This window comes from Hypoxylon trugodes (assembly GCF_022578975.1).
Source record: "Hypoxylon trugodes strain CBS 135444 unplaced genomic scaffold F4822scaffold_8, whole genome shotgun sequence".
Lineage (NCBI taxonomy): Eukaryota > Fungi > Ascomycota > Sordariomycetes > Xylariales > Hypoxylaceae > Hypoxylon > Hypoxylon trugodes.
In genome coordinates, this window is record NW_026250023.1 from 541,662 (window position 1) to 562,140 (window position 20,479).

At 34.6% G+C, this 20,479-nt stretch overlaps 7 protein-coding genes across 7 annotated transcripts; 5 read left to right on the forward strand and 2 right to left on the reverse strand.

Moving 5' to 3' along the window:
• Nucleotides 1-767: 767 nt before the first annotated feature.
• F4822DRAFT_340559 (uncharacterized protein) lies at nucleotides 768-3,337 on the forward strand. Its single transcript, XM_051455793.1, has 3 exons — nucleotides 768-1,057; nucleotides 1,118-2,426; nucleotides 2,482-3,337. The coding sequence occupies exons 1-3, from the start codon at nucleotides 910-912 to the stop codon at nucleotides 2,957-2,959; spliced, it is 1,935 nt and encodes a 644-aa protein (XP_051311066.1). The 5' UTR covers nucleotides 768-909; the 3' UTR covers nucleotides 2,960-3,337.
• Nucleotides 3,338-3,648: 311 nt separating this feature from the next.
• Nucleotides 3,649-4,233, reverse strand: F4822DRAFT_432139 (histone H2B; the record flags this gene model as incomplete). The annotated part of the gene is made up of 3 exons (XM_051461593.1): nucleotides 3,649-3,827; nucleotides 3,885-3,956; nucleotides 4,068-4,233. 3 exons carry the CDS (start codon nucleotides 4,231-4,233, stop codon nucleotides 3,649-3,651), a joined length of 417 nt encoding a protein of 138 aa, XP_051311067.1.
• Nucleotides 4,234-5,981: 1,748 nt separating this feature from the next.
• Nucleotides 5,982-7,107, forward strand: F4822DRAFT_412691 (histone H2A). Its single transcript, XM_051458972.1, has 4 exons — nucleotides 5,982-6,358; nucleotides 6,491-6,579; nucleotides 6,633-6,836; nucleotides 6,887-7,107. The coding sequence occupies exons 1-4, from the start codon at nucleotides 6,303-6,305 to the stop codon at nucleotides 6,940-6,942; spliced, it is 405 nt and encodes a 134-aa protein (XP_051311068.1). The 5' UTR covers nucleotides 5,982-6,302; the 3' UTR covers nucleotides 6,943-7,107.
• Nucleotides 7,108-8,197, reverse strand: F4822DRAFT_412692 (uncharacterized protein). The gene is made up of 5 exons (XM_051458973.1): nucleotides 7,895-8,197; nucleotides 7,697-7,829; nucleotides 7,550-7,628; nucleotides 7,449-7,490; nucleotides 7,108-7,389 (listed from the first exon to the last, which is right to left on the reverse strand). The coding sequence occupies exons 1-5, from the start codon at nucleotides 7,915-7,917 to the stop codon at nucleotides 7,367-7,369; spliced, it is 300 nt and encodes a 99-aa protein (XP_051311069.1). The 5' UTR covers nucleotides 7,918-8,197; the 3' UTR covers nucleotides 7,108-7,366.
• A 437-nt stretch (nucleotides 8,198-8,634) lies between these two features.
• On the forward strand, nucleotides 8,635-10,843 carry F4822DRAFT_340609 (2-oxoacid dehydrogenase acyltransferase). Its single transcript, XM_051455794.1, has 2 exons — nucleotides 8,635-9,195; nucleotides 9,309-10,843. Exons 1-2 carry the CDS (start codon nucleotides 8,953-8,955, stop codon nucleotides 10,380-10,382), a joined length of 1,317 nt encoding a protein of 438 aa, XP_051311070.1. The 5' UTR covers nucleotides 8,635-8,952; the 3' UTR covers nucleotides 10,383-10,843.
• Nucleotides 10,844-11,556: 713 nt separating this feature from the next.
• Nucleotides 11,557-12,321, forward strand: F4822DRAFT_432143 (uncharacterized protein; the record flags this gene model as incomplete). The annotated part of the gene is made up of 1 exon (XM_051461594.1): nucleotides 11,557-12,321. The coding sequence occupies one exon, from the start codon at nucleotides 11,557-11,559 to the stop codon at nucleotides 12,319-12,321; it is 765 nt and encodes a 254-aa protein (XP_051311071.1).
• A 631-nt stretch (nucleotides 12,322-12,952) lies between these two features.
• On the forward strand, nucleotides 12,953-14,182 carry F4822DRAFT_412696 (periplasmic binding protein-like II). Its single transcript, XM_051458974.1, has one exon. The coding sequence runs from the start codon at nucleotides 13,120-13,122 to the stop codon at nucleotides 14,089-14,091; it is 972 nt and encodes a 323-aa protein (XP_051311072.1). The 5' UTR covers nucleotides 12,953-13,119; the 3' UTR covers nucleotides 14,092-14,182.
• Nucleotides 14,183-20,479: the final 6,297 nt, after the last annotated feature.

The window sequence follows — 20,479 nt, forward strand, 5'->3', positions numbered from 1 at the left end:
TACTACTCGAAACATGAAGTTAAAGGTTGAAGGTATGAAATAGGCAGCTCAGCAAAGAACAGAAGGCCTCATGGGTGGAATTCGGAATTCGAAGCGTGGAAGTTGGCACTGCTACTTAGTTCTTCGAGGTTGGGAAGTTGTAGACCTCGCCAAGTCAGTCAGTCAGCCAGCCAGTCAATCAATCAATCAATCAGTCAGCCGGCAAACTCCCCCCTAGTTTGTACCTAAGCTTCAGTGTTGTATTGCGTAGCGGATGTTAGTGGCCTCTTCAAGCAGGCTAGTTAGCGGACAAGCGGGGGGAGGGGCAGAGAATTAGAGAGGTTGATGATGGCTCTATGGATGATTAAATGGATAAGAATGGGTGCCTTGTGACGAGCTCATGGGGTGGTATTGTTATCGATAAACGCCTATTCATAGGTAGGTGAGGTAGGTACGAAGACCAACTAAGTACCTACAAGCTCGGAAGTACATACCCCAAATTCGTACTAAACTCAAAACAGGTACTAACATTTTGATGGGTCGTGTACATACTACGTATCTAGGTCGTTTTACGTACCTAGGTATGCACAGCCCGGCCACCTATGTAACTAAAGGTAAGAGCATCGAAAATCTAAGTTTTTTATAGAAGTTGCGATAGAACATGAAGAGCCAAATTTCAACGGAATGGATAAGCGGAAAAGTTCTTTCTAACTTTCAAAATCTGAATACAAATTAGCGACACCAAAGAAACCAAATTTGTTTGTACATGTGAGAACCAGCCATTAGGTTCTAAACAACGCTTTTAGGTCCACATTATCGTCATCAGATAGTTACTCATCTTCTCATCCTAACCTGACCGTATCATTTCCATCACTTAATTATCCTGCTTCTTCTTATCGAGTCTTCGTAATCAAAGCCATTGGCATCGATATGGCGAAGAATAAGAAGGGCGGCCCTGGCTCTCGATTCAAGGGCCAGCGGTTTACCCGTCGCAAAGGCGCCTTATTCGAAAATCCCTCGGGAGAATACGGTGGCAACAATTCACCAATATCTGCTCAAGCCTTCGTTCGAGGCCATGGTATATCTATACTTACAACATTACATATTTGCACTCATTGATTTCTAATTTGTTTACTAGGCTACACACTCGCCGATGAAGCTAGGAACACGGCATTTAAACGCCGTGGAGCATTCGGCCCTGACGCCAAATTGAGATACAAGCCCGTTACTTTCATCAGCGCTGGCGTTATGAACCCCCTAAACGACTTGAATGTTCAGTTGACTATTACCAACCAAGCACAAGAGAATACAGGCGCTGCCGCGGTATCCCAAAATACTAGTGCAGCCCCAGAACTAGCACAAGATATCTCTGACAAATCAGCACACGTGAAATCCGATCGCACTTTGGATGTTAAGTCTGATCACGACGGTGACTCTAGTGATGAAGTTATACTGTTCAAAGGAAGGGACCGTAACCGCCGAAGTCCTGTGTCCGCTAACCCCCCAAAAGAGAATAACGATGTCAACTCGCTAGAACTCCGCGAATTAGATATCCAGTTACAAGCTGTCGAAGAGACTCTCCACCGAAGTACAACCCAACAGAAGAACGTCATCGATAAAAATGACTACGTTCCCCTGCAATCTAAACCCCGAGGGCCTGGAAAAGGGCGCAAATTCAACCAGGACATCACATCAGACGAAGATGCTGCGGTTATTGCAGATTATATGGCCAATATCAAGGATTGGGAGGAAGGTAGCGATGACAATAGTGATGGGGCGGCCGAATACTCAGAAATGGGGTCTTACTCTTTCAACATATTAAGAGATATTGGTGGTACCGATAGCGACGCAATTCCCGACGATGTCTCTAGTGAAGATGGCGCGGACCGCAGTTCAGAAGATGAAGCTGACCCCGAGAATCGGCAACGTCGTCTTGAGGTAGAGGACGAGCGCATTGCTCGCATGCTTGCTAAACAAGAGGAGTTGGGTCTCGGCAGCGCGGATGTCGTACTTTTCGACGGGGAAGCATCCGATGACGAGTGGGTGACAGCTACACAAGCTGCGCCGCGTCGCAAAAGGAAAGGCGATTCAAAGAAGGCTAAGATCGTCCAGAAAAAAGGCCAGTATCCAAGTGCAGCCCAGATGGCGGATGCATTCGATGACTTGGATCTTATGGATTGGCATCGGCCTAGTTTAAACAATTTTAAGAGGGGGCCGCCAGCCTTAAACGTGTCGGAGTCGGAACTTGAGGAGGCCATGAAATCAACTTGGCAGAAAGACCGCCTTAAGAAAGCGGACAGGAAGAAGGCCCGAGAAGAATTACGGTCACAGGGGTTGTTAGGCAAACACGTGGATCCTGATGACCTCCGACTCAAATACCGAGGGGGCATGTCTCTGGACGACCTTGCCAACGAGCTTGAGGCCTTTCTTCTTAGTTCTCGAGAGCAGTGAGTCACCGCCAATTGCCGTTTAACAAGGTGGAAGCATACTGACGTCTTATAGACTGATTCTACCCCCGCTTGAGAAGGGTGCTCGTAAAACCATCCACACCGTGGCGAACAAGCTCAGGATCAAATCACAGTCAGCAGGAAAAGGTCGGGATAGATATCCAGTTCTCTACCGCTCAAAAGCCACTCTCCCATTCGACAAAGTTACTTTTGATAATACTTTTGACCGCATTAGACAAACATGGTTTCCACGCGTCGATGTTGATGAGAAAGTAGTGAGTGAAGCTCGAATCCTCAAGCGAGCTGAAGCCCGAAATGGCAAGTCGCGAATCAAGGGCACCGTTACTTATCGCGACGGCGATGTGGTTGGTCAGAATGCCGCGGAGATAGGTGTCGAGAATAAGGGTAGAGCAATGCTGGAGAAAATGGGATGGTCAAAGGGTATGGCTCTGGGAAGTGGAGAGAATAAAGGTATCATGGTACCCATCACACATGTGGTGAAGAAGACAAAAGCTGGACTTGGCGATGCGTGAAGCCCCCTTCTCTAACAAACTTTATTATTACGAGCTAAGTGGTTACGGATTCATAACCAATTATACAGGCTGTCCCGAGTCTACAAATAGGCAAAACCGGGCTTATAATAACTCAACTTAGCGAATTCTACGATTTGCCACAGAATCTTTCTTATATTTTCAGAAATCGAACAAAAATAATAGGCGCATTGACAGCGGTCATTCCGTTGTAATGTAAAAGTTCACATCTCGTAGTCCCAAATCGGAACATCCCGTCGCAATATTGACATCACGGATATCCTGTGAAATCAAAACGACAGTTCCAAAAACATCCTTAGGCAATAGCGCATGACTATATAACCCGTTATCTCAAATGAGTGCTACCAGAATATTATAAGTCCTAGAGTGGTCAATAAATTGCAAGCCCAAGAGCACCAGTCATGATCACGATGTGTTAAAAGATTAAGCTTGTTTGTTCATATGCAGATTCATTCCGAAGCCCTATCGGGAAAGTGTATTGTACAACCGCAAACCCCGGGACCGTTGTGTGAAAAACATTAACCCCCTTAAAAAGCAAACCATCCGTAACGCATTATGAGACTCCCATATTCGGGGGCTTGCATCCCAAGCCTTGGCCAAGCCTCGTCATGATGCCAAAGCACGAAAAAGCCCCATGCCCAAAGAGAAACCAGACGCAGAAAACCGAGCACTTATTTTGTGGATGACGAGTACTTGGTGACGGCCTTGGTGCCCTCAGATACGGCGTGCTTAGCCAGCTCACCGGGTAGGATTAGACGGACTGAGGTCTGGATCTCTCGGGAAGAGATGGTGGACTTCTTGTTGTAGGCAGCGAGCTTGGAGGCCTCGGTCGCGACACGCTCGAAAATGTCTAAATGAAAGAATATTAGAGATCTAAACATGTGACGACACAGTAGGAATAGCATACCGTTGACGAAAGAGTTCAGGATGGACATAGCACGGTTGGAGATGCCGGTGTCGGGGTGAACTTGCTTGAGGACTAGAGCACACGTTAGCTTCAATGTGGAACTGGAAGCGGGAAATAATGCCGCGGCGCGTCTATGCTTCGAACGTGTCGCGTCGATCTTCCAAAAATTGGTATTCAGCTTACCCTTGTAGATATAGGAAGAGTATGTCTCCTTGCGCGCCTTGGTACGCTTCTTCTTCTCGCCAGTGGCAGCGGTCTTCTTGCCAGCGTCCTTCTTCTCCGGTGCCTTTTGAGCAGTCGCGGGAGCCTTGGAGGCGGCGGGCTTCTTGTCAGCAGCTTTGGGAGGCATATTGATTGAATTGAGTCGATATAAATCGGAGTTGAATGTATGAAATGTTGGTGATGTAAAAATGGAAAAATTTCCGAATGATTTGGTGTTGGTAGAGGTTTGGGGATGAGAGATGGAGAGAGAAGTCGAAGATGTTTGATGCAGAAAGATGGCGGGTGGCAGGTCCTTTTAAAAGTAATGGACCTGGGCACTAGCGTGATTACTGATTTGATCCTCGTAAGGTTCGACTGATTGATCTTGCTGCGCAGGTTGCACGTTGAAAAAATAAAAAAGGATGGGTAACAACCCTGGGAAAAAACGGTACGTACTAACCCAAGATAAGCTACCCACACCCCCGCCTTCCAGCGCCAAACACCAGTAAACGCGGTAGAAACTGTTACGCGTTTTAATGCACAGACCTTTAAAGCAGCAGTGCATAACCCCCTAAGGAATTACAGTACACAGCTACCTAGCCCAAAATCAAATGTACCAAAACAAAATGACAAAAAGGGAAAGGTTCGCAAAATCAAAGCAAGCTTCGGCCAATCAAATAATTTAAATTATTCGGAATCTGTCATTTTTAAGGATCCACAGTCCACTCTACTCCCTTATCCCTACCCTTACCTCCCTAGGTAACTAGCTTATCATTTTGAATGCCTATCGTTCATCATCATCACCCGCAACTGGTCCCCACACAACTCCGTGCGGGTATCTATCAGTCCGCATATTTATTACGCACTACCTGTCAGATCAGTGGCCATGCGTGGCGCTTGGTACCGACGAATGTCGGCACCGTATGCAGTCTTGAGCAACCCCGTACATCCGTAGAACTAGTTATGAAGCTATCATCATGTCCCGATCTCCGATAATCTCGTAGCCACTTTGCGTAAGATCGGGCTCCCGATGTTTACAGCTGCCGGACTCATGGAATACCGGGCAACTCCGTATCTACACGGTTCCCGATGGGTCTACAAAGAACTAGACATTTAGAATGAAGAAATTTTCGAATTTTTATGTCTACCTAGATATTATAGCTAAATAATACATATTAAAAAAAAATACTATATTAAGCCGTCCAGATATTTCATGTTGTAAATATCCTATGCCCGTAATGTATTTGAGCAAGCTTAGAACCTTATTTTCGTAAACTGGAAATCATAACGTCTGGATTTACCTTCATACTAGATCGCCCAAACCTAAATCTGTAGAATACCATGCTCAAAATCAAACCATAGTACACAAACGGCCTGATCTAATCAAACCAAGTGACAATAAAGGTTAAGGAACAAAATCACAAGCAGTGATAAAGACTTTAGAGATTAGGTACCAAAATTGTATCCGTGGTCGGATACGTTGGTTGTGATTTTGATTGATTTTAATTGAAATCAAAGGTGCTGCGTCGTAACCACCCTAAACTGATTGTGTACTGTGCAAATGAGCGGAAAGTAGAATCAAAAAGTTGAAATCGAGGAAGCGGGTACGTTTACATTATGTAGGTACCTGCCTTAGGTAGTGGGTAGGGAACCTTTAAGGTGGTTGCAGATGCTGTAGTTAGCCTTAAGTCGCAACTGGCAAATCAAATAATATTTTATCATTAATCCATTGTAATTATGATTGGATGCATAGACCAGATTGAAATATTGTTTTTGTTTTTATGTAGGGGTAATACAGGTGAATACGGTGAATACAGTAGGTAGGGCCTGCTAAAAGGTCCCTAGATAGGCTTAATGGGGGCCTGTGCTTTCCCATAGATTTATTCCTTGCATACAGTGATACGGCGCCTGCTGCTGTTATTATTTTTTTGCCGAACCCGCAGCTCCCCCGAAATCCAGCCTAATGCGGACTAGGCGCACAATCCACCCGTTTTTTTTTGGTGATCTGTGATTCTGATTTCAGGACGCGACCCGACAATACTTAAACAGCTCCTCCCCCACTACCATTCAACCTCTTCCTCCCATTTACATCTTCTCGTATCAACTCCATCATTCACAACAAAGCATTCATCTTGACGCATTCTCACGTTCTTCGTAACATCTCAATCCACACCAAAAAACCACCCAGTTTTTTAACCACTCAAACCAACCATCAAGATGACTGGAGGCGGCAAGTCCGGCGGCAAGGCCAGCGGTTCCAAGAACGCGCAATCGTAAGTCATACCATCCTCATCCACATTGCGCAACTTTTGCATTTTCTGCTATGCCTAGTGCGACGCGTCTTTATCATATCAACAATACCCAGCACTCTTCAATACATAGTCTATTTACTAATTATTCTTCAGCCGATCTTCCAAGGCCGGTTTGGCTTTCCCTGTCGGTCGTGTTCACCGACTTCTCCGCAAGGGCAACTATGCTCAGCGTGTTGGTGCTGGTAAGTCGCCGTCGCTTTCTAAATTATTCAACATTCTAACGCGCTATTATCAGGTGCCCCCGTCTACCTCGCCGCTGTCCTAGAGTACCTCGCCGCCGAGATTCTCGAGTTGGCTGGTAACGCTGCCCGTGACAACAAGAAGACTCGTATCATCCCCCGCCATCTACAACTCGCCATCCGAAACGACGAGGAGTTGAACAAGCTGCTCGGCCACGTCACCATCGCCCAGGGTGGTGTCTTACCCAACATTCACCAGAGTAAGTTGACATCACATAGTCTCATCATCGTCATCTAACGTGTCTTTTAGACCTGCTCCCCAAGAAGACCGGCAAGCCTGGCAAGAACGCCAGCCAAGAGTTGTAAATGGGGTAATTTTCTGTTTTCTGGTTGGTCGTTTGGGACGTTTCATGAACCACGGGGTCACGGCTGGGCACGGTTTGCTTTACGCGTTAGGGTTGTACATTTACTGGCATTAATCCATTGCGTAATGGACACGAATGAGAATACTTTCTGAACAATATTTTATTAATTCGGCATTTTATGTGATTTGACCCTGAACAATTGGTTGGTTAAAAACGTACTGAGAATGAGGCTTTTGTGCGTATGTCTGGAACGATATCTTTAATTAACGCCTGACAGCTGAATTGCAAACAGCATTGCTCCGTCACAGTTGCGATGTCAGATATGCATGATATTATTGGAATCTTCCTGTCTTCGCCCGACATCTACAGGTAAGGATTTCTATGTACAGATCGGCATCACCCATTCCCCCCAACGTATCTCAGAATCAGAATTTAAGATTCGGCGGAGCTAGAATTTATATTAGCGCAACTGCGAACAAGCCAAAATTCGTATATTATAAAACTCACGATCAGTAACGTGTACCGGCAGATTTCTCTCGTATTTAGATCCTATACCAAATATTAGTATAATTTAGCATGCAACAAAATTATTATGAGCATCACTGTACCTCCTGGAGCTGTGGGATGACAATATGGATCGGGGTGCTTCCAAGTTTCTAGCAATTTCTCTGTTTCATTGAGCAAGGCCTGTACGATATCATCTATTAGATATTGATTCCAATATTGTATACATAGCAATAAAGGCCACTGGTTACTCTTTGTTTTTTAGTATCTGTAATATTTCGGTTTGCTTCGAAGAGGGAGCGTATGTAGAGAGCTTGGCCGCGCCATAAGCTTCGATGAACAGCCCAATCGAGAGCTAGCTTTAACGAGCGTCGGTAGAGGGACCTATATATTTCAGCTGGGTTAGCTCTAAGGTTTCCGACATTTGAAGCGAATCCAATTGGGCTTACAGCGCGGCTTGTCGGTTCGACATGGTGAGGTCTTTTACTCGATCTTGCGTGTGTCGGTCGCGATGTACAAAGCCCAGGTTCACCAGCAAGCTGCGGCCGAGGATTCCGCCAGCCCTAAAGCTATTTCTTGTTCGCTATGATGGTTAGGGAGTTTGGGGTCGTGGTATTAAGGCGTGGTTTTTCTTGTCGCAGCTGGGCGAAATTAAATCTTGCTCGTTGGTATTATGAAGCGTTGGAAATCGCAAGCCGTCAATTGGAACTCGTCAATTGCCCCAAGGCAAGGTAGGCTCCACAGATCCACTTTGCATCGGAGCCTGGGGCTTATTTATCCCGTTATCCACATCCATGGATGCAAGCATAAAGTAACAAGTATCCATGTACTTGGGTACTTACATCACCTATCCAATTTCCCTGTTAGTTGACATTGGAGCAAGCACTTCGAGCAGGGAATGGAAAGAGACGGGTACATTAACCTCGGTTTATGACGGTAAGTACAACCACAAGATACTTCCAAGTCGCATATCGGTACATAGAAACCTGTAGGTACAGACAGGGTAGCTCTCTGTAACTACAAAATGAGTACCTCCTGACAAGGCCAGCTGCCCTGTAATCGGTGGTTTCATTTCCGACGCCAAAAAATTACTTGGACAAGCAGCACAGGTGCTTCGTGCAAGTGCCTAAGGTGTTTTTTTTTACAGAGGGAGAGGCAGCGGCCGACGTTCTAAAAAAGAACCCACAAGCTCTGCCGGAAACATGGGACGCTTTTGAAGCGGAACGTTTCTGAAATTTTTCTGGGACCTTTCTACTTTCATCTCCAAAATACAGAAGCGAGAAATATTAACTGCTGCTAATAACACATCATCTATTTCTTGCCATTGCAGGCTTTGGCAGCTAATAATACCCCTTTCTTCTTCTTCAAAACCTCATTTGACGTAGATTTCAAGTTCCCGTCGTTCTTATTTCATACTCTCGCGCCCTCGCATCCTCGTCATAAAAGATCTTCTGCCGATTCTTGCCGGCGCCCAATTTCCCGCAAGAGCTACATATCAACCTTCACAATGATGTCAAGACGACTTCTCACCGCGACGCGGGTTTTGCGCCGGCCCATCCAACAGCAGCCATTACGAGGAAACCTCCCCCTCCCATTGCTAATGGCCCAAGTTCGCACCTATGCCCACATTTCTGTCAAAGTCCCTCAAATGGCCGAATCTATCACTGAAGGTACTTTGAGACAATGGAACAAGAAAGTCGGTGACTATGTTGAGCAGGACGAAGAGATCGCGACAATTGAGACGGACAAGGTAACCAAAAGTTCTATGCTTTTTTTATTTATTATTATTCTCTTAAGGAGAAAAGACGAAAAGAGGCTCTCGGCCTTGCCGTTAACTCGTATTTCTAACGACCGTGTCCATAGATCGATGTTGCTGTAAACGCCCCCGAGGCCGGTGTATTAAAAGAGTTGATTGCCAACGAGGAAGACGTCGTTGTTGTAGACCAAGAAATTGCGAAGATGGAAACAGGTGCAGCACCCGAAGGTGGCGAAAAATCTGAGGCATCCAAAGAAGAGCCAAGCAAAAAGGAGGAGGCTTCCACTGAATCGCGCCCTGCGCCCGCGGAAGAAGAGAACAAGCCAGAACCACCAAAGCCCGAGTCGAAACCTGAGCCTAAGCCAGAGCAGTCTAGGCCCCATCCACCACCAGAACCCAAGAAAGAGGCATCTCCTAAACAAACTCAACCTGCGAAGGACACCTCGTCAACCTCTGGTCCCGTCTTGGGAAGCCGAGAGGAGCGACGTGTCAAGATGAACCGCATGCGCCTACGAATTGCCGAGCGCCTAAAGCAATCTCAGAACACTGCTGCATCGTTAACAACATTCAACGAAGTCGATATGTCGTCCCTCATGGAGTTTCGCAAGTTATACAAAGACGAGGTTCTGAAGAAGACAGGTGTCAAGTTGGGTTTTATGAGTGCGTTCTCGCGCGCCAGCGTTCTGGCCATGAGAGATCTTCCCGCCGTCAACGCTTCGATTGAGGGCGAAAATGGCGGGGATACAATCGTATACCGGGACTACGTCGACATCAGTGTGGCCGTTGCGACCGAGAAGGGTCTTGTCACTCCCGTTGTGCGCAATGCTGAATCCATGGACCTAGTTGGTATTGAGAAGGCCATCGCGGACATGGGCAAGAAGGCTCGAGACGGCAAGCTTACCATCGAGGACATGGCTGGTGGTACATTCACCATCAGCAACGGAGGCGTCTTTGGCTCTCTCATGGGTACCCCTATTATCAACCTCCCCCAGAGCGCCGTATTAGGTCTCCATGCTATCAAAGAGAGACCCGTAGCTGTAAATGGCAAGATCGAGATACGACCCATGATGTACCTTGCTCTAACTTACGACCATCGTCTTCTCGACGGTAGGGAAGCTGTCCAATTTTTGGTTAAGGTTAAGGAATACATTGAAGACCCCCGGAAGATGCTTTTGGGTTAGTTGGTGTAAGGACCAGTAATCAGTCTACCAAGGTGGAGGCTTGAAGTCATTGCTAAAGTGTATAGTACAGCGGTTATCCCGCGTGTCCCTTGTGGGCAGCATCAAATAAATATCTTGAACAAGCGGGATCATGATTGTTTCAACCCTAGTGTGCATCGTTTCCTCGGCGTACATCCCTATCTTTTACTTGGTCTTCTACATGGCAATGAAAACGACTGTCTATATGGAGGATCGGTACCAATATAAGTCTATAGGCGCGATGAGATTTGATGCTAAGTAATATTACTATTTAACAATAAGATAGATATTTGGTACTCTATGTGTATCTTAAGACTTGTAGCAATTATACCCCTTTTTGAGTAGAGGATTATTTAATATCTGTCACAGTATGCTACATTTGAGTAAGACTATACTGACACCACTTGAAAAACATGCTGTGATCCTAGGTTAAGGGGTGGGGGGTGAATGAAGTATTGATAAATCAGTTTCAAATTATAATCAATGTTAATATTAAGATAGAAGCAGTACATTATATAGTTTATTAGGCACATAATTTTATTTATTCGTGTATATGTCACCCATAGTATAATTCTTATTTCTTGATACTCGAGTAGTAAGATATATTAGCAGTTAACTGGACATGACGAAGATCCAACCTATAGTTAATATCCTGTCCATTGGATATAGAGATAGTTACTCGCAGAGTGGACGAGATCAATGATACTAGGCAGAAGGGTTGACCTCGAAATTCGCACCATGATGTAAAAAGGAAAAAAAAAAAACACATAGCAACTGAGCACACTAAATCAGGATGTGGATTGTTTCCCAGTATTTCCTGTTTCCTAGCCCGCTTGTCTATTAGATCCCCTTTGTAGCAGCTTCTGCTGCTATATGTCATCTCCTTTCAAACCCAACCACAAGAAAGGGCATTTAAAATAAAGCACCCCCCGACGAACAAGACGATTATTCTCTACATCCTTATTTCATTGTTTCCTGCCCTGGTGGGCTTCGTTTATGCCTATACTTAAGGATGAATACTAGGTGCCTCACCCTGTGCATAAATACCTACGTGAACTCGCCGCTCCTCGGGGTATTTCATATACTACATAATACCCGGTATATCCATATACATCGATCTCAAGTGATAGCCACATTATCAGCTAGATATATCAAGATGTCTTGCCCTATCGTACATATTCCAGTTCCAACTTTCAGGTCGTTCCTCGATATGACCGGCAAGAACATGTTGGAAGCACAAATAACAGGACTTCCTGTCAGAAATTCAACGAACGTCGGCGACCAGATGATCACTCTTGAAGATAGGGAGGACTTTTATGACCATGGTCCCAACTACAACCATAAAGCGGACTGTCCATTTCAATACTACACCCCTACAATCGAACTGCTTGCTTGTGAACTACGTATTTACAACATGGGTCTAACGATGGATTTTCTAGGCTGCACGGAGGTCACCCTTGCTTTCAGAATGATCTACTTCAAGGCAATGTCTACTTACAACGAACCAATTACACCGGGCTTCTCGCAGATCCTCGACTTGATGCAGGAACTCAATGACTCGGAAGATCCAGATGAAAAGATAAACCTATATATCCTTCAGGACCCAGATAATCTAACGGTCTGTACTGTACGATTTCTTATGGCTATGGCCAATTTATGGGTGAGCGCGGATTTCCAAGCCAGGTACCCAGGGATCCATAGTCCCACGGACGTTTCAATGAGACAAATTATATTCTCTGGCACAATGATCCTAGAGTTATACTCTAGACACTCTCGTAACCTCGAGGTAAAAATATACGAGGATTACGAAAGTGATGGTTACGCCAACGCCCCTTTGTTGGACAAGAGTCATTCCAACGCTTCGAGTCCTTGTCTGGGTTCGGTTGACGATGAACCCATGACTCCATCTTCGATATTGTAGATACTGTCGAGGAGCCTGGCACAAGGCCAAGCTCACCTAAAGCCCCTGGTTGAGTACACGATCCATATCAAGTTGAAACAATAATAGAAATAACTAAAAGTTTATAATTCGTGCTTACACAGGTTCCGTGCCTTAGAAGTCCATGGTAATGTTAACGAAGCATCATGGTTTTCTACTTGTCATGACATGTATTTTTAATCTATACTGTACCTTATCATTCCTCCAGGTCGTCTAATGAACTATCCTATGATCTAATAGGAAACCTCATCGATAACTCAATACTCGGCTCATCGCCCCAAGCTATTCCACAAAGGGCTTTATCAGACTACATTTATTCGTAAGGGTGAGTGGTAACTCCCTATGGTAAGATGGTGGCAGGTTATTTCGTAGACCTTTTTAAGGAAGTAGTCGAGATGGACAAGTATTAAGGCGCCATCAACCCTGTAAGCCAGAGGCATCTTTTACGTGGTTTCTAAACGTAAAGATTAATATCCGGGTATCTCATCAACTTAAGTAGTTAATATCCCTAGGTACTCATCAATGCCGATTTCTACCGTGAGCTCGCAAGTGAGGCCCCGCATGATTGACATTGGATTTTACATAAGAGATTACCATTGATTCTAAAGGTATCATGGATGTCATGCCGGCAAAACTCTAACATCCTGGCACATATAAAGTAATTATATGGTTTACTTATACCCATTGGGAGTTATTTTCTAGCCCCTTGTTTCCCAGCGGAGTACAAAAGCGAGGTGAAGCAGCTTTATCTTCTCCTGTAATGAGCAAGATCAGACTTGGATGCTAAAAATTGCGTCCAAAGCCGCCACAATGGTGCTATCTGCTATCTTCCTCGTCCTTTCTGTGCTACTTGCAGTAACCCAAGTTTGCTCACTGAAGATAGCCAGCGCTCTCGGGGTACTCGAATGGACCCCTGAGCTAGTTGCCAAAGAAGACTATTTCAAAGGAGAAGTCAATATCGTGAACGGTGGCATCGCAAGCCTATTCAGCGACCCAACTGTTGACCTCGGATCAAACTCCGAGACCCAGCTGCTCCTACAATTTGGTTCCCATAAAAACCTTCGGAGCATTAGCACAGTCGCAGAGGTCTACTATAGGATCGTCGCGAACAAGAAGTCTGGAATTGACACCTTGGAGGATTTGAAAGGGAAAAGAATAGGGGCTCTGAAGACTACTTCTTCCGAGTATTTCGTCCGAACATACCTTGCTACGGTTGGCCTACAAACAACGGACTATACGATTGTAAATGGCCTTGCATGTCTGCAGGAGCCGTGCGCTGCCAACACATTTCCCGCGATGCTGAAGAATGGAACTATTGACGCCATTGGGATGTGGGAGCCGTCGGTCCAACTAGGAGCCGAAGCCCTAGGATCCGATGCAATTATGTTTGGAAACAATCAAACAGTGTATCGAGAAATCTATAACCTTGCTACGACATCCGAGAAGCTCGAAGACCCTGAGAAAAGGGAAGAGATAGTCCAGTTTTTGAAGGCCTTGAAACAAGCGGAAGATGTTTTCCAGAGTGACCCCAAGAAAGTAGTTGCCCGGGCGGCAGAGGCCGTTAAGACGAATAGCACCTTGTTGGAAGCGGTGTGGCCTGTTCATAGGTGGCATGTACAGGTTCCATCAGATATGTTAGATGTTCTGGTAGACGAAGACAAGTTTGTAGCGTCAAACGGGAGACGACAACCACTTCCACGAGAAAGTCTTACAAGTTTAATTGACGTAAGTGTATTAAAGGAAGCAGTTTAAAATTTTAAATGTTTACATTTTTTTGCCCGAGTTTATGAGGGATATTATATGGCCTTCATTTTTGCCTTGAATTTATGAAAGGATATTGCCTGAGATTTCTTAGGTTATTATGTTGTTTTTTTAAACCCATTTTTAAATGAGGTTTTTAATAGTAAATTAATTAAATTACGATAATTTTAAATGTTGAAAAAAAAGAATAATTGTATAATTATAAATACTTCTTATATATTTAATCACTTTTTTAAGGAAGCTCTTTAATTATTAATTTAAAGTTATTTTTTTAAATATAATAAAAAGATTTTAAGCTTTTTTAATAAATAAAATATATTTAATTATTTAATTTATTATTAATATTATTACTTTTAAATTAAGATACCCCGGATTAATTAATTTAATAACAATTATACCTTTTTAAGGCATAGGATTATCATAATTAAAATTTAATATATTATAATAATCTTAAAAAAAAAGGATATTTATATATGTTACAAATTAAATATTTTTATATGTAACGAACTTATACTTCGAAGGAAGTATAATCATTATTAAATTAATTAATTTAAAATATCTTAATTTAAAAGTAATAATATTAATAATGAATTAAATAATTTTAAAAAAAATAATTAAATATATAAGAAATTCTTAATAATTTATATAAACATGTTATAAACCAGTAAAGGACAATCATCTTAGGAGCCTGGAAGAAATGGGATATAATAGATTGGTAATAAAAGAATCATAATATATATATATAATTTATAAATTTAATGGATCTAATTATATAATTAAAAATTAATTAGATTAATTAAATCATAACTAAATTATAAGATATATATGATCTATTTAAATTTAATAAATTTATTTATAAAGAATAAATAAATTAAATTAAACTAAATTATGATAATTTTAAATATTAAAAAAAAGAAAAAAGATTAATTATATAATTATAAATATTTCTTATATATTTAGTTATTTTTTTATAATTTTTTTAATTATTAATTTAAAATTATTCTTTTAAGTATAATAAAAAGATTTTAAGCTTTTTTAATAAATAAAATTTATTTAATTATCTGATTTATTATTAATATTATTATCTTTAAATTAAGATATTCTGGATTAATTAATATAATAATAATTATATCTTTTTGAGATATAAGTTTATTATATTTTAATAATTTTTTAATTAATATTAATATTAAATTAAGAAATGATATAAATCATTTATAAAATATTCCATTATTATTATTAATTAAATCTTTTCTTAGTTTATTAATTTTTAAAAATAAAACAGAAATTTTTTATAATTTTTAAAAATTATTATTTAAAAGATGTTATAATTAAATATAGAATAAATTAATAAACCTTAATTTAGAAAATAAAGAAAAGTTAAATAAAGAGGAATTTTAAAATGAAGTTTTAGATAATTTATAATAGCTTAATTTATTATTATTTGAAATATTTATATTTATTTATATTATTTAAGGTTTATTATTTATAAAGAAAATATTTTAATTTATTAATAAAATGATATCTTTTAAAATATATTTACAAATTCTAAAATTAAAGAGTTGAAAAGAGATTATTAAGGTTAAGATAAAAGAAGATAATTAAGGAGAAAAAAAAGGTTTTTTTTTGATTGGTAAATAAAGATTATTATTATTTATAAATAAATTAAAAAAATTAAAAAAGAATTAGAATTAAAAAAAATTAAAAAAAAAAAGTGTTTAAAAGAATCTTTTAATAATTAATTTTTTTTAATCTTTAATATTTTTTAGATTATTAAATAATAATAATAATGAAAATAATAAGGATTAAAAAAAAGATAAAAAGTTTTAATTAAGAAAAAAATAATAATGATTTTTTTTTAAAAAAAATATAGGTTAATAAATTTATTAATTTATATATATAAAGTTTTATTTATTTTTTTATAAAAAAATTTATTAAGAAAAGAATAATAAATATTTATTAAAATAATTTTTTATAATAATAAATTATATAAAAAATATAATAAAAAAAAGATTTTAAAGTAATAAAGAATTAGGAAAAGAAGGAATTAATTAAGATTTAAAACCTTAATATAATTAATAATGATAAAAAAATTAAAAAGGATTTAAATAAAGTTTAATATTATAATTATTTATCATAAACCAAGGAAATCTATCAGGATTGAAGTGGATATTCTCTAAACTAATCATGGCTAAATCATAAAAGAATTATAATATGTGTGATTTATATGATCTTATTGATCTAATTGATTTGATAAGATTAATTAAATTAATTAGATTATAATAATAATAAATTTTAAAAAAAGGAAAAAAGAATTATTATATAATTATAAACATTCCTTATATATCTAATTATTTTTTTTAAATATAATAAAAGGATTTTAAGTTTTTTTAATAAATAGAATTTATTTAATTATTTAATCTATTATTAATATTATTATTTTTAAATTAAGATACTTTAAATTAATTAATTTAATAATGATTATACCTTTTTAAAACATAAGTTTATCATATTTTAATCATATTTTAATTAATATTAATATTAAATTAAAAAATGATATAAATTATTTATAAAATATTTTATTATTATTATTATTAATTAAATTTTCTCTTATTTTATTGATCTTTAAAAATAAAATAAAAAATCTTTACATCTTTTAAAATTTATTATTTAAAGGATATTATAATTAAATATAAAATGAATTAATAAATCTTAATTTAAAAAATAAAAAGGAATTAAATAAGAAAAATTTTTAAAATAAGGATTTATTATCTAAAGAAGAAATATTTTAATTTATTAATAAGATAATATCTTTTAAAATATATTTATAAATTTTAAAAAAGATTAAGGTTAGAATAGAGGAAGATAAATAAAAGAAAAAGATTTTTAATTAATAGGTAAGGATTATAATTATTTTTATAGAGATTAAATAATTTAAAAAGAAATTAATATTAAGGGAAATGTGACAAATTTATGTCTTAAAGAGGTATAGTTGTTGTTAAATTAATTAATCTAGGTATTTTAATTTAAGGATAATAGTATTAATAATAGGTTAAGTAATCAGGTAAGTTTTATTTGTCAAAAAGGTTTAAAATCTTTTTATTATATTTGTAAGAATAGTCTTAAATTAATAATTAAAAAGTTATAAAAAAATAATGAAATATATAAAAGATTCTGATAATTCATATAGATATCCTTTTTTTTATTTTTTTTATCAGATATATTAAATATATTAGATATATTATTAATTAATATATTTAAATATCTAAAATTATATCATTATTAATTATTTTAAGCCTTATTTATCTTTTAAAAATGGATATAGGATTCTTAGTTTATAATATTATTCTTTTCTTTTTAAAATAAGTTTTCTTTTTTTTAAAAAAAATTAATTGTATATTCTTATCTAAATTAATATAATAAATATGAAATTTATGTTAATTATATGGAAATATATAGGTTTCTTATTCTATTATATAATAATTATGTTGATTATAAAGAAGATAATTGTTTTTTTATATTTGGTAATATATATTATAATTATTATATTTATTATTAATATAGATAATATGATATTATTAAAATAAATTTTCTTAAATATATTTTTATAATTAAGGAATGTTAAGGATAATTTAATTTATGTTTAGGAGGAGTTTTATTTAAAAATTTTAATAAAAATAAATAAGTTATAATAATTATATTAATAAAAAAATCTTTTTAAATATTATAATTTTTAATTATTATAGTAGGGTATGGAGTTAAATAATATTGAGGAAAAAAATTATTTAATAAAAGAATAGAGATTGGTAAGAGAGTAATAATATATTATTAAAGTATAAATTAATATTATTTTTATAGATAATCCTTTTTATAATTTTTTTTGAAGATTTAAATTTTGATATTTTATGAATAATTGATTTAGATTTTAATGATAAAAATCTTTAATTAATTTTTAGATTTTCTTATTTATAAAATATTTTTATAATTTTTGAATATTATTTTTTTAAATAATTAAATTATTTAATAAAATATTTAATTTAATTATTAATAACCTTAAAATCCTTAATGGTTTTAATATTATATTCTTTTAGGTTTTTTTTTAAATTTAATATTTTAAATACTAATTTAAATATAATAATATAAAATATATTAGTTTTTGATTTTATATTTATTAATAATTATAAATAATAATTTATTCTTAAAAAAACTTTTTTAATTAAAAAGGATCTTAATTTTTTAAAATCTAACTTCTTATTTGGTTTTTTAATCTAAATTTATAATGTCTTTAATGTTAAATATTATTTATCTTATAAAAAATAAATTTTATTTCTTTTCTATAAAATTAATCCTTTAATTTTTTTCTTATTATAATATATTATTATTTATTTTTATAAAAATTTAAAACATTATTTAAACTTAGTTTATAATATTAGGGTTCTAATAGTAAATATTTTTATTTTAAATAATATTATTTTTAATTCTAAGGTAACTTTATTTATTAATTATTTATATAATGTTTTTTATGGTAACATCCCGGTAGTATCACTTATTAAAATATTATATAAAGATATAATAAATGATAAAAATTCTATTTAATTATTTTGTTTATAATTAACATAATTTTATAAATATTATTTTAATATTTAATTTAATTATTTTATTTATCCATCAATTTAAAAATAAACCGTTATAAAAAATTTTTACTTAATTTTTAATTTTTTTATTAGATTAATCTAAAATTTCAAAATAAAGAATTTATTTTTATGTAAAATAATTCTCTTTAATAGTTTATATTTATTAAAAATTAGATCTTTAATTATATAGGTTTCTTTAAATAATATAAAAAATCTATATTTTTTAAATTTATTAATAATAATTTATATATTATTATATTTTTTTTGATTATTAAATATTATAATTTGGATAATTTAATAATGAAATCTTATATAATAATATTTTATAACTTATCTAGAATGTTAATTAATTATAGAAACCTATATAATTTGGATCTAACCCTTTTAATTTTATTATAGATATTATAATCTAAAATAATTTTTTCAATTATTCCCTTTATTCCTAGAAAATTATATTTTTCTTATAATTATATAATAATCTTAAAAATTCCTAGATATTTATATAAAAAATATTTATATATCTTTTACATAAATTTCTTTTATAATATTATATTTTTAATAATAAAATCTTATAGTAATAAAATATCTTTATTTTATAAGATTTCTTTTTTAATTATCTATGCCTATTTATATTATAATTTCATTAAATAAATTATTAATAATATTTTTATTTAATATAATATTTTATATTTGTTAATTAATTTAAAATTAATTAAATTTATTATATATTTTAAATTAATTAAATTTATTATATATTTTAAATTAATTAATACATTAAGCTTATATTCCTTTTATATTAATCTTATAATTAATTAAGATTCGTTAATTTTTCCTATTAAATATATTATTTTATTTTTATTATTTAATAAGGTTTATAATATTTTTAATAACTTTTCTATTATATTTTATTATTTATTAATTATGTTTATCATTTTTTTAACAGGTTTATTCATTATTCTATTTTTTTTGAAAGAATTATAATTTTATTTTCTAAATATAAAAATTTTTTTATATTATAATAATATTTATTTATAATATTTAAATATTAAATAATTTATTTTAAATATTTTTAAATATATTTAATTAAAATAATTATATTTTATTTTTCTTTATAAAATAATATATAAATAATTTTATTGATATTTTTATAATAATATTATATAAATCTTTAATCCCATTTTTTTAAATTATATCTTTATAATTTGGATTTTTTAATATTTTTTAAATAAATAATATTAATATTCTTTATCTTTTAAATATTTTTTAATAATAGGTTTATAGGTTTTTCTTTAATGCTATTTTCTATATTTTGAAAATTATTTTTAATTATTTTTAAATATATATTTAAAGTTTTATAAATTATTCAAATAATAATAATAATAATCCATTTATTTAATTAATTATATATAACATATTAATTTTTTTTATTATTAAAATCTTAATAATCTTATATTATTTATTAAGATATTTATATTTTATTAAAGTATATTAAAATAATATTTTTATTTTGTAATTTTTTCATTATTAATTTAAGATTATTTTTTTAAATATAATCAAAAAACTTTAGGCTTTTTCAATAAATAAACGTTATTTAATTATTTAATTTATTATTAATATTATTATTTTTAAATTAAGATATCTTAGATTAATTATTTTAATAATGATTATATTTCTTTAAGGCATAGGTTTATCATATTTTAATAATTTTTTAATTAATATTAATATTAGGTTAAGAAGTGATATAAATC